At 35.0% G+C, this 14607-nt stretch overlaps 1 protein-coding gene across 1 annotated transcript in view; it reads right to left on the bottom strand.

Annotated features, from left to right (window-relative positions):
* The window catches only part of lrrc75ba (leucine rich repeat containing 75Ba), a 31115-nt gene that overhangs the window by 2715 nt on the left and 13793 nt on the right, over window positions 1-14607 (bottom strand). Inside the window, exon 4 of the mRNA XM_016505709.1 lies at window positions 717-1062. Within this exon, the coding sequence (XP_016361195.1) occupies window positions 717-1062 (346 nt within the window). The remainder of the gene's footprint in view (window positions 1-716; window positions 1063-14607) is intronic.

Raw genomic sequence — 14607 nt, 5'->3', positions numbered from 1 at the left:
GTATGTATATATATATATATATATATATATATATATATACACTGACAGCTTTGTACCTTTTCCCAAGAGTGTATTATATTATATTATAATTTGTTATAATTTATAATTATACGTAAAATGTATACTGTAGAAATTAACAGAAACCAATAAAAATACTGTAAAAGTATTGTTCATTGTTAGTTCAGGATACCTAAAGCACTAACTAATGTTAACAAATTGATGCTTTTATCCTCAGGGAAAACTAATCCCATCCAAATAGGACTTTAATTAAATGGTTCACCCTGCCAGTTGAAAATGGTGAGTGAAAACATATAAAACAAATATTTATCTCGCATAACCTGATTAACCCAAGTAGATTCCAAGTAGTTCCTGGATCAACATCCTTGATGGTCCTGGAACAACATTACAATCAGCCAATAATATTTTAGGCTAAGAAATATGATTGGGCCTAAGGCTGGAGTTAGGTTTGATAGGCAGACAATGTTCTTGTCTCTAATTTTAGAGGTAGGTTAAAGTAGGGCTATGACTGTTTGTCAGCAAATATTGCTCCAGGAGCATCAAGGAAGTCCTACTTGGCTAATCCATGTTGTACCTCTTATAAAGAAGGCATCAAGTCTTGCAGTACAACTGTCCTTTACCCAAAATGAAGCATTTATCACAGTGTAATTCTTACAATAAGGGGGACTGTGATTGATTTTAAGATTCTGTTGATTTACCTGTGGCATGGTAAATATGTCCACGTTGTTGCCCAGGTCAATCCAGGCAAGACAACTGAACTTCTTGGAATCTTTGAGGGCTTCACTCAGATCTTTAAGGATGCCAAGAGTCAGACGGTTCCCATTGAGAGCCAGTGTTGTGAGTTTGGGCAATGCACCCAGGAAGGGCAGAAGTAGACGTAGGCCCTCGTCCCGGAGCTCAGTGAAACTAAGATCTACGGATATCACAGCGCCCCCACTGGTCTGGAGGTAATACGCCACATGCCGTATGTCACGAGTTGATAAAGGGATGCTAGAGAGGTCCACAGAGTCACTGCAGAGCTTCTTCTGAAGTGTTGTTTTAAGACTGAAAAGTGAAAAAAAAAAACTAATATTATATACAGAGGAATTCAATGAGAAAACTAAAAACAGATATACAAGCATTAGAGTGATTTGAACTGTAAATCTGATCATTTACAGCAAATAAGGAAATGCTGCGGCTTTAACAAAATAGAGGTTAAGGATTTGAATACTTGGTCTTTATTGAAAACCATTTTTTCTGGCTATGAGCTGGTACTTTCCGGTACTTTAAATTACAGGGACGGGGTAAGAAGGCTGCTGTGGTGTGGGCAGAGCTTGGGATATGCTATTGAGTATGCTTCCATTCACATCACAGTTTTTGTCTGAAAATGATCAAATCTTGAGTTGCAATCATGTCAGAATTCAGAACAAGCATTCATTTTATAATGTGCTATAGAAAAGTAGGCTACACTTTATCAAAAATGAGTGTTTTTCAGCTTATTAGCTTGTATGGATTGCTTTAAGACTACTTTATAATTTCATTACAAATGTAGAAATTACATTTATTTATGTACATTTTAATATTTTAGTGAATAAAAGTGTAAAACAGTTGCATGAAATAACAATCCATGTTTTTGTACGTGAATAATTAACATATGTCAATATACTGTATGTATGGGAGATTTTAATGGAGCACAGATGGATGCTGATTGGATATCAGACTCTAAACACATAATTTTGGGTCCTGCATAGATACATGCACACTGGTGGTCACTATTTCAACAGAAAAACTTATCTGATTGTCTACCATTCATGTATTTTTGTCCCACCTGTAAGCCTGGCTTCTCTATATGAGGATACTGTGATCTCTCAAATGGGTGGGACTTTGCAACGAATGACCAGTAATTAAAATCTGTTGATTTAGATGTCATAGCTGAAGTTGAAGTCATTATAACATTTAGTGTTATCAAACTCATCGTTGGCCTTTGGAATTTGATTATTGCATAATCATAAGCAAGTCATTTTACTGTCTAATACATTAGTGTGGTTAGAGAAGCAGCTTTTGGTGAAGAACACTGTAGATATAAAACAAGAAACAAAAAAAAACAACACTGAGCGCACAGTTTGTTATTGTCTGACATCTGTGTTTGCCAACTTGTGAGAAGCATGAGTTGGCAGTTATATATGTACATTTCATCTTCACTGTATCAATACTGATAAACATCTATTCAGTGAATATTATCCTTTGCAATTCTTTGTTCAGTGACTTAGCCAAGCTGTCACTTGGGCGATACCTAAAGGTACAAAAGCTAAAAGGTGCATCTCTGTACTTTATTTACCCCCAAATGGTACATATTAGTATTAATAATATTAGTATTTCAAAAGTACATACTTTAAAAGTAAAAAAAACAACACTGAGCGCACAGTTTGTTATTGTCTGACATCTGTGTTTGCCAACTTGTGAGAAGCATGAGTTGGCAGTTATATATGTACATTTCATCTTCACTGTATCAATACTGATAAACATCTATTCAGTGAATATTATCCTTTGCAATTCTTTGTTCAGTGACTTAGCCAAGCTGTCACTTGGGCGATACCTAAAGGTACAAAAGCTAAAAGGTGCATCTCTGTACTTTATTTACCCCCAAATGGTACATATTAGTACCTTAAAGGTACATATTAGTATTTCAAAAGTACATACTTTAAAAGTACATATTAGTATCTAAAGTGTACATATTAGTACCTTTTGAAATGGTACCTCCCAGTGAGTTTTTTTTCCTGATAGTGTATATTCAATTTATGTGCATATTATCCTCTAGCTTCAAAAGCTGGCACTGAGAGCTTTTGCAGAAATCAGATGAGAGCTTTCTTGCATGTATTGCCAGTTATGACATAGACTTGACTTTGCCAAACCGAACCTTCTGTTTCTTCTTTTTGAGTCATTAGTTGGTGTGTTTAGTCTATTTGCAAGGCCCAATTAAGTTTCAGCATGAAAGGTCTTCTCGTGTACTCTATGATGCGATGTAAAAATGCATAGTAGCTTATGATGGCAAGCAGAAATGCAGCCCATAGCGCTTACCATCATGCTCTTTGATATGAGGTTATTTGGCAAAAATGTCTGGCTTCACTTCAGTCATGCATATACATTTTTTTTAGAAGCTTCTTTCTGTGATGACTTGGGTCTGTAAAGTTGTGTTGTCACACAATATTATTTTAGTGTGTACTTTACCATAGACTTGATAAGACTTGCCTGTAAATTACTTAAATAGAAGAAATTAGTGCAAACTGTCAAATCCAGTCAAAACAGACAAACCAGTTAATCAGTGACTTCTTCACACCAATTTATGTGTCCAATTTGTCTATGCATGAGCATATTGTGGCATGTCTTTGTGTATGCAAGTCAAATACTGTAAGAACATAGATGTACTGTACTGTACAAAGTGGCACTGGGAAACATACAGTCTGTAAGAAGAGGTGATATTAGAGCTATATAAGAGATTGATGAAACCTCCTAAAGTATTATTTTCTTCTCAAATAATTTCTGAAGTAAGGTTCACAGTCAGAGTTCACTATTGTTCTGCCAAATCGCACTGAAAACTGGATCCCAGCTGCTGGTGAAAGCTGCTGTTATTAATTTTTTTGTTTGTTTCTGATGATGTTTGCAGGCAGCAGACAGAATCAGTGCCTTTCTGCTCACCCAAAATAAATCTTCTTTACACTCTCAAAACAGTTCCACACACACAGTTCCATGTACAGTTGCTAAGACATCCATATTTAGTTCAAACATTCAACTGAACTGCAATTTTTAGATTTGAATATTAGACTAGTCAAAACTTCCCTTACGACTTGCAGTATAAAACTACTAAACTAGTAGTTTACTGAGACTATACTTCAAAGTGTACTAAAAATGCTACTACGAGTATTTCATTAGTAAACTATCAGTATACCTATAAGTTCACTTTTAGTATAGTTGCAGTACAAACTAAACATTTTGATGTAAACTAGTTGTGTACTCAAAGTTTACTACTGTTATACTTAAAGTATACTTAAAAGTATACTTTTATATACTAGAAAGTGGGCCAATTTAGTCCCAAGGAGTATTGAAATAGTACACTTACAAGTATACTACTAGTACACTGATATTTGTATACTTACTACATAAAGTATACTTAAAAATATACTTGAACTTTACTTAAGTATACTTACTAAAATAAACTTGAAGTATACTACTTTTTGGTAAGGGTTGCTCCTTTGAATTTAAGAGAACATTAATATTTTTGAATAATAACAGAATTTTTTTTACAGAAAGATAAGAATGTTTATTAGAAGGTATAATTCAATATTGAAATACTTTCCCAGTCTAATATCCAAAGTTAAATATAAGCCATTCCCTTGTGAAAAAGAAGTGCACTTAATTGTATTGAATATGCAGTTAGACTTAAAATCTTAGAAGTATGTAAAATGCTACTTTCAGATTATAAAGCAATAAGCCCCAAGAAGCCGTGGTTTACAGTGAATTTATAATAGCTAAGGGGCGTTGTTAGGCACGACGCGAAGCGGAGTAAACCACGGCTTCACGGGGCTTATTGCTTTTATAAAACAGTTATTCCATATACGTAGTAAGGTTTCATAAAATAAAACAGAACAAATAAAGTGTAATGATATTAATAAAAACAGTATTCTTCCACTAAACAATGTAGTTCCTCAGAATCAGTTGTGGTTGCAACAAAGTGGTTGCCAAGCAACAGACAAACGTAAACAAAGGTGTATGTTTGTAGAGTAATTTACAACAGCTTCGAACGTGGCTCAGCCAATCAGAATCAAGGACCGGAACTATCTGTTTTATAATACAATATTAATGAAACAAAAGGGCACTTAAGTGTACTTAAAGAGCATACAATTTCATCACTGTATTAACAAACTTAAATAAACTTGTAAAAAGTGCATTTTGTTATAATGTCAAATGAAAAGTTTACTTTAAATTACATTTTAAATTATTATGCTTTGATAATCTTGTTTCTTGTTTCTTAATAATCTTTATAGTAGCACACTTATTTTGATGTGTTGACTAACATCTAAAGCACCTATACTAAAGTATTTGATTATTATTTTAACTCTAGTGTGTTTTTGATATTACATAAAAGTTAATATACTTTAAATGTACTACATGGCAACTTCATTAAAAATGTAAAAACTACAAATATATTTAAATACATGACATACATGTTTCAATAGACATGGCATTGAAAGTATATTTTAATTTACCATAAATGTCAGTCCATTTGGCAGTACACTTTAACCATAATTTATATAAAGATGTATAGTCCTTAAGTTGGTCAAAAAAGCACTCTCAAGTTTAACAAATTGCATTTAATATAAATTTGAATTAAAATGCATTTTCATTTGATTGTAAATAACATGCAATTAAGTGTCTGAAAACATTACATTCATTTCACCATTAACTAAGTATATTACTTCCATAATAAGTACTCTTTTTTAAGGCATGTTAAGTGTAATTCTTTTTAATTTTCTCAGTAACTCTGTGGTGCTATTAAAACACTGATCAGTTTGTATGAGGACTAGACTAGCATGACAACCAGTGATGTGAGTTTGGGGTGTGGCTTTCTCTTTAGTTGACCAATGGCAGACAAGGGGGCGTGTTCAGGAAACCTTTTGTAAGACATTATTTTTCCAATTCCTTTTGGTGTCAGTAATGGTACTAAAATTATACACTTCACCTTTAAAACCAAGTACAAATGTTTATGCTGTCACAAGATAATTTTATTTATTTATTTATTAAATGAAGTGAATATTAAGATCATCAAAAGAACAAAGTTCCTCCCCACCTCAGTCCTCTATCCATATTACCATCTCTGTGGCAGTCTGTGTGCTGTGTTTTGACCTGGTTCTATTAACAGGATCAATAACATGCAAACACAGACACACACAGACATACATCTACTTGAAAATCACTCAGCTCCACAGATGTACATGATACTTTCTTCGTGATTTGGGTCACATGGTAACAATGAAGAGATTTAAATGGAAATAGGGAGTCCTGTAATATATACTGCCACACAAACCACAGGACAGAGATCAAAAGAACATTCATTTGCCAAAGAAAACACACACACACACACACACTGAGATGCAAATGTATTATTACAATCCTCTCAAAGGCTGATGTCTCTTCATGAAATCCCACTGACAGTCTTCCTCTATTTTCCTATCACTGGTAGCAGGTGGCATCGCTCTTCTGTGTTTGGGCCCCAATTCAATTTATTTGCCAAATATAACACCAGGTCCAACCCCCTGGGGTTTGTGCTGTATACGAGTATCCACAGGCTTTATTTTGACATACAGTGGTTCTTTTAAGCTTGCTGCCTCATTACTGCCTACTCACAAGCCAATCTGCTTTGCCTTTAAACAGTGACATTTGAGGGATCTCTGTGATTAAATAGCAATAGGTTGGCCCATGAAAAAACTGTGTGCTTTGAAGAAATGCTGAAAAAGTTCTTTGAAGATGCTTTAGGGATCAGTTTAAATAAAAAGTCAGCCAGGGAGGTGCTTTTGAGAGAAAATAAGATTAGTCTGACCTACCAAACTTGCTTCAGATCTGATTTATTTAAAGGCTAGGACAAATTGGTTATTAAAAACAATTCATATTATTTATTTATTTGTTTATTTTTGCATTTTGCCATTTTAAGCACTGCAAAAAGTGAAAAAAAAAATCTTAATCAGTTTTTTTTTTGTCTAGCTGTGAAGCAAAACATTTGAAGAAATAGTTCACCCAAAAATGAAAATTTTCTGAAAATGTACTCATCCTCAGATTATGTAGATGAGTTTGTATCTTCTGAACAGATTTAGAGAAATTTAGCGTGACTAACATGACTTGCTCACCAATGAATCCTCTGCAGTGAATGGGTGCCGTCAGAATGAGAGTCCAAACAGCTGATAAAAACATCTGATATCTGATAAAACTAAAGACTCTTCGGGATATGAAGGATGCAATACTACTCTATAGGTACTTAAGATTAACATGAGATTGGCAGAAACTGTGTATGTTATGTCCCCTTTAAAGTTAAAATATCTTGATGGATTTGTTTCTGAAAAATACATAGCTTTTCACTTCACAAGACATTAACTGATGGACTGGAGTCCTTTGGATTACTTGTGGATTATTATGCTGTTTTTATCAGCTGTTTGGACTCTCATTCTGACAGCACCCATTCACTGCAAACGATCCGATGTAATGCTAAATTTCTCTAAATCTGTTCTGATGAAGAAGCAAACTCATCTACATCTTGGATGGCCTGAGGTTGAGCACATTTTCAGCAAATTTTCATTTTTGGGTGAAATATTCCTTTAAACATTCTTAAAACAGGATACATTTATTTGAGAAGCACAATTTTTGAAAAAAAAATTCTCACTGTATATGTGAGATATTTTTACTGGAAAAAGAAAAATACTGATTGATAAGTTTTAAAATATCTTTTTGTGTGATTTGCTATATGTTGTCAAAAGGTGAACTGTGACTTTCAGGTTGTGAAACAAACTAAAACACAAATCTGCCATCTGTGCCACTGCAGGATGGGTAAAAGACTAATATAAGTAATTTTAATGTTTTATTTATCTGTTTATTTTTCTTGCAACCAGGTGCCAGTTTGAATTACAGTCACTTCGGGCTCACTTCACGTTCCTTGGCAACCAGCAGCTATGAGTGACATTCATTTTCCTTACTGTCAGCTTTCGTACAATCACAGACACTAAGCACTCAGCACTCAGACACCGCCAATGTCTGTTCCCTGTGCAGCACATTTCTAGTCTATGGAAATATGTGAGTTTTGAAACATATCGAAGCATCAATAGAAAGACAAGATTTTGGCCATGTTGAGCTGAAAAGATTTCCTCCCCAACCCTCATTTTCTCCCTCCAGTCTTCCCTGACATGTCTGATTCAAACCTCACTCCATTTTGTTTTTGCAGAATCATCAATGATGCAAAATACCTACATTATTAATTCTGGCCCAAAGGTACTTTCCTCGTCTTGTCTTTCTCTCTTTCACTTTTTCACTCAATACTCAGCTGGACTTCCATCCCAGTGCTGCCAATCTATTAAAAAAATATTTTTAAACTGAACATGATATGCTAATTAATTACTCAAATGAATAACACATTTGCCATGAAAACCCCCCAAATGAATAGCCTCAAAGGCATAATATTTTGGCAGATGAGTAAAGCATTCAATAGACATTACAGAAAGTGTCTATGCTATTTTTTATTCTACACATGCACACTTTGCATGAATTATTATGAATTATTAATTAAACTGACAGCCCAACTACACAAATCACAATTACAGATGTAAGAGGGAAGGATATTTCCATATTTTCTTTTTATGTTTCATTATTCAGATACCTCTGGCAATAAGAATTAACTGGGGGAAAAGAAAAATAAAGAGTAAAAATATTTTCTGCTTTACTCGTTGTCCTGTGAGGCACGACATTTCGTTCCACTGTATGTCCCCACATGCAGAAGAATTGACAATAAAGCAGACTTGAACTTGAACTTGAACTTATGAATTATTAATTAAATTGACAGCCCAACTACACAAATCACAATTACAGATGTAAGAGGGAAGGATATTTCCATATTTTCTTTTTATGTTTCATTATTCAGATACCTCTGGCAATAAGAATTAACTGGGGGAAAAGAAAAATAAAGAGTAAAAATATTTTCTGCTTTACTGGCATATTACACAATCAGTAATCAACAGGCTCTTCTCTTCTCGCTCATCCCAAATAGCTTCCTTTAAGGTATGAAATCGGCCTTTTAGCACCTATGTCAATCTGATTTTGTTCACAAATGGTTGAAAATAGGCATGCAGCATAGCTTAGTGTATCCTAATAGTAGTGAACAGCTTGTTCATTAAAAAGCAAATATGCAAATCTGAACACGAACACAATAGCATTACTGCAGAATCCTACTAATGAAAATATGAATTTCTCGTTCAGTGATCTGTCTAAATGAACAAAGGAATAAGCTAAGTGTTGTCTAATATGCTAATGAGAGGCACGAGAAACCAACTAACGGCTTCAAACCAGCCAATTGCATCTTAAACACAACCACACACAAAATGAACAGGTCTTTGACTTTATGGTAATGCAGGGGAACCCGCAACCCAAAGGTCACGGTTCGAGTCTCGTACCGGCAGGGATTGTAGGTGAGGGGAGTGAATGTACAGCGCTCTCTTCCACCTTCAATACCACGACTGAGGTGCCCTTGAGCAAGGCACTGCTCCACGGGCACCGCAGCATAAATGGCTGCCCACTGCTCCGGGTGTGTGTTCACGGTGTGTGTGTGTGTGTGTGTGTGTGTTCACTGCTGTGTGTGTACACTTCGGATGGGATAAATGCAGAGCACTAAATCCGAGTATGGGTCACCATACTTGGCCACATGTCACGTCACTTTTACTTTCACTTTCATATGTGTGGAGTCAACTGTTACTTTTGTGCATACAGCTCTGTTGGACTTTTTTCTAAAAATTGTTCTGCTTTGGCAGTGAAAAGACCTACACTGTTGTATGGCAGTCAAGCATAACAAGGTGCTAGCGTTAAGACCCTATGAATGTGCGGGTAGTTGTCATCGCATCACTTTTTGGTCAGTTTTGTCCCCACTGCTTTATAGCAGTCCTGAGTAATCAATAAGCTGCCAATCAGATGAATGGGAAAGCTAACATAGTGTGTATTTGTCTTACTATGCTAATGGTCTACAAATGGGACAAAAGATATAAAAGATTCTCCAGTGCAAAGCAAACATGATTGTGAGTGTGATTATTTAGCAAAACCTGCACACAAGTAGTAAAGCCAGTTTGCCGGGGCCTGTTCTTCAGCCCTGAATGTGTCTGAAAGAGTTTGAGAGGTGACAGATAATGCAGAGGATACTGAAAGCTTAAAACCAACCAAGCAGAATGAGTGACAAGAGGAAAAGAGTGGTACAAAGACATGTCTCCCACTCCCATTGGCATGGCAATGACTGTTTTCTACCTGAGTGTATGCTTTCACACCTTTGATCAGCATGAGATTCAGACTCACACCCGCCTCCAGGAGCAGATGCTGGTCTGTCTTTCTATGAAGGCCTGCCAACAGCACTAACACATCATGGCCTTAATTGCGTACTGGCATACAACATACAGAAGCAGAAACACTGACAATTACAGGTACATGCCGTCTGAGAACAGAATCATTAGTACCCGCTGAAATTAAAATCACAAATACGGCATTGAAACCACATGAGGGTGAGTAAACAATGACAGAATTGTCATTTGTTTGTGTAAACTAATCGTTAACGTCTATGGCATCTCAGATTTACTGCTGAGAACTAAACCCTAGTAATCTTTCATGTGTCTCCACTAGAGTTTCAGAAAAGATCTCAACCGTGTCACAAACTGCTCATATTTGTAGAGGCAATACAAAATAAATGAATAAAGACACTGGAACAGGAACTGAAACATTGCTTATCAAATTCTTCCAAAATCAGATTATCTAGAGACCATGCAATCCACAATAGGTTTATAGCTTGAAAGTTGTATGCAGGAACATTTCTGTTCACCCTCTGCAACTTTTTTGGGAAATAATATATTTTAGGAGTTTTATTTTGTGACAACTCGCTTTGATGGATAAACACGCAATCATGAAGTCATGATCTGCTGTAACGTTAGTGCCTAATTACCAATGTCTGCCTTAAAGAAAACCAGGTGGCACCACTAGGTGAATGTCACGTCACATGATTAATATTCATGAACTAAGCACATATGTTTTATGCAATTACTTATTCTCTTAGTTCATGGTCTCTATTGGCCTTGTGGATTATGGAAACATTCGAGTTTTGAAGTTCCTTACACTACTGTTTATAAGTTTGGTGTCAATAAGATATTTTTTAAAGAAATTAATACTTTTATTCAGCAAGGAGGCATTAAATGGCCAAAAATGACAGTAAACATATTTATAATGTTAAAAATTAATAATTAATTAACTAAATTAATACATTTATTCAATAAGGATGCACTTCATGGACAAAAGTGACAGAAAGACATTTATAATGTTCCAAAAGATTTCTGTTTCATATAAATGCTGTTCTTTTGAACTTTTTATTCATCAAAGAATCACAGTTTCTACAAAAATATGAAGCAGCACAACTGTTTTTAACACTGATAATAATAGGAAAATGTTTCTTGAGCAGCAAATTGTAATAATTTCCCAATATTACTGTTTTTATAATATTTTTTATCAAATAAATGCAGCCTTGGTGAGCGTAAGAGACATAAGAAAATCTTAGCAGCAGCAAACTTTTGAAAGGTAGTAATTTAAACACCTCTGATTCATCATTGCATTTGTGTGCATCCATATCTGTGATCAGTTACAATACTCAGTCACTGCAAAAACACATTGCAAATAGAAAATCTTGATGCAAGGGAAGTAGAATTAATTGTGCATCCATAATACATGCAAAAGCAAAAATAATACATTAGGCTGACTGACAGATTGTGTTTGTGCATGTCTGAGCATGCATGTGTGCAGTCTGGTTAAATCAGACAGTCACATAGTCATCACAGACAGTCGCTTTATACTGCCAATCAGAGACATGAGGGTGTCAGAAAGATGGTCCTGTTTTATGCAGATTCACCATAATGCCTGTCTTACACTCCTGATCAAGCCCCAAGAATCCACACACAAAAGAACCAGCACAAGATGAAATCCTGCTTCTTTTATCACCGCTTGGATCTCTCTTACTCCCCCCGTTTAGCATTGTCAGACCGTTCTGATCTCTCTTTTCTATCAGGTAACACACCGTGATGTTACATTAATCATTTTACCATTTTATAATTACATTATCTTCAGTCGCCATCCATGCAAGTTAAACCACAATAAAAGTCTGAGGATGTCTCTGTAAGAGACGAGCAAACTAATGCAGATCCATCAAAAGTGAATAGACATATATAAATCTGTCAATTCCAATATAACCAACCCTCTTTCTCGTTTTGTTTTTCATTTCCATGTAAATGGAGCTGGATTATGGTGATATGGCACCTAATAGGACCAGCATGCAATCATGAAATTAAAAATAGTGAACGAAGACGGACACATAAAATGTAACTTATAAAATATCTCAAGATATATCCTCTAAAAACAAGTCTCAAGTTGTAATGCATGAAGTAAATGCATCTTGGTTTATTTTAGGTATTGTATTGAAAAAAATACAAAAATATTTATTGAGAAAATTATTTTTTAGCAGCAAAGACTTCCTTCTCAGTTTCTCTGTGACTTGTTTTGTCTAGTCCTTTGCACTAAAGCCATACTCTGTTTCTTCATTTCTCTCTCACACTCTTTTGAAGAGCATGTTGCTTGTGCTGTGTCTGGTTTCTGTAGTGTAGAGCAGCAGAGACCTGCAGACTCTCTGTTTGTCAGATTGACTTATATGAATACAAAGCTCTAGGGAGAGTAACAGATCCTCCTCAACAGAGCTCCTGAACCTGAGCTGAACACACACACACACACACACACACACACACACTGCAGGGCAATCTTGTGTAGAGCAGCAGGGACCTGCAAACTCTCTGTTTGTCAGATTGACTTATATGAACACAAAGGGAGCTCTAGGGAGAGTATAACAGATCCTCCGCAACAGGGCTCCTAAACCTGAGCTACACACACACACACACTGCAGAGCAATCTTCTCTGAATCTCTAATCACACAGAAGGTTGGCACCACTGCCAATAAAGCCAAATTAGATGAACTTGTACACACACACACATAAAACACTTACTAACAGAAAAGAATAAAAAGTATCATGGTAATACCATGTTTTTGGACATGTACCATCATTATGGTAAGTTTTTTGAACATGTATACCATGGTATTCTCTAAAGTAGCTTGGAGTACCATGTAAATAATATGGCACATGCATATGTTAATCAACGAGTACCACTGTAAGCCTATATATATGTACCATGGTATTACACTGTAAGAAAAAAATATTGAAGTATCATTCTTGCATATATACAGTATATATATATATATATATATATTTAGCAAATGGCTGCAATATAACAAAGAGTGAAAAATTTAAGGGGGTCTGAATACTTTCCGTACCCACTGTATATATATAAAGAATTTTTTTATGTAATATAATATAATATAAAAGTTTATACCATGTTTTTAGACATGTTATGATACAATATGATATTTACTCCATGTAGATTACACCAATATATCTTAACCAATATGGTATTTATACCCCTTTTTGTCTTGTTTTGAACATAAATCTAAAAATAATAATAAAACAATCTAATAAAACAATTTGCGCATGACAATTTGCGCATGATAAAAAACAACTTAATTCAAGATATATTCTCTGAAAGTCTTAATATCTCGTGCAATTTTGCTTCTCAAGTAAATGTATCTTGTTTTAAGTATTTGTTGTATGTCTCCATATTTTAGTGGACCAAAATATTAATTAAGAAAAAGATTTTTGGCAGTGAACCATTTGATAGCATTACTGAACCATTGGAACTGCCACATTATTTTTCATAAGCGATATGTCCTTGTTTTAAAAATGACCAGTACAATAACACTTGCTTATGTTTAGCGATTCTGCATAATACATGAGAATCGCAGTGTGAAAATACCCTTCTCTCTCTGTGAGTCTCTCATCCACTCATTGCTTTATCCTCCCCTGAGAGCCTAAAGGTAATGGAGCATGGCAGCATGGTTAATTCAGGATGTGGAAAAACTGTATTGAGTAGAGGCAATGGATTCAGGGCGCATGTAATGGCCATGTGGGCGGAACGCATTCATACACACATTTATTCACTTTTCAACAAGCACACAAATATGCAAAATATATTCTGCAACCATTGGCTGGTGCTTGTTTAATATACTGCAAACTGGCTGCTCTAATGAATTTAGGTGAAGTGAACAGGTTTATGTTGAACAAATAAGGTTCAGGTCAACCTTGTGGAGTATTACGCACCCAAGTCACAAAGGGCATTATGGCTCTCTCTTCAGACAGCACTTCCCACATCCAGTAGCATTGCTGGTAAAAAAGACTCTACCAATCAATAGCAGAGATGAAGACAGGCTGAAATTAATGGGCCAGCGGTGGCAGGCCAAACAAGCTCTAATTTGTTACTCTCATTTATAATCACACTGTCTGAAACTGCTACCGGATTTCTGTTCAATAAATCATGGAACTGCTCTGCAGTTTATGCAAATTTCAGTAGATTTTCAAGGTCTTAAAAAGAAGGAAAGGGAAAAATTATGTGGACCAGTGTTTTTATGTTAACTAAAACTAAAATTATTAAAAATCATTTTTGAGAACTGAAATAAAGATGAAATGAAATAAAATATAAATATCAGAATGTATTAGAAATGTTCCCTATGCAACTAACTGAAATAAAATAAAATATAAATAAAATAAATATAATATAATATCATATAAAAGTTCATAATAACATTACTAAAACAATAACTGAAGATAAAAGCTAATTCAAAATATCCAGTGTATGTATGTATATATATATATATATATATATATATATACACACACACAA

This window comes from Sinocyclocheilus anshuiensis, unplaced genomic scaffold (genome assembly GCF_001515605.1).
Source record: "Sinocyclocheilus anshuiensis isolate Anshui unplaced genomic scaffold, SAMN03320099.WGS_v1.1 scaffold794, whole genome shotgun sequence".
In the NCBI taxonomy this organism is placed as follows: Eukaryota; Metazoa; Chordata; class Actinopteri; order Cypriniformes; family Cyprinidae; genus Sinocyclocheilus; species Sinocyclocheilus anshuiensis.
This window is presented reverse-complemented; position numbering and strand designations above follow the sequence as displayed.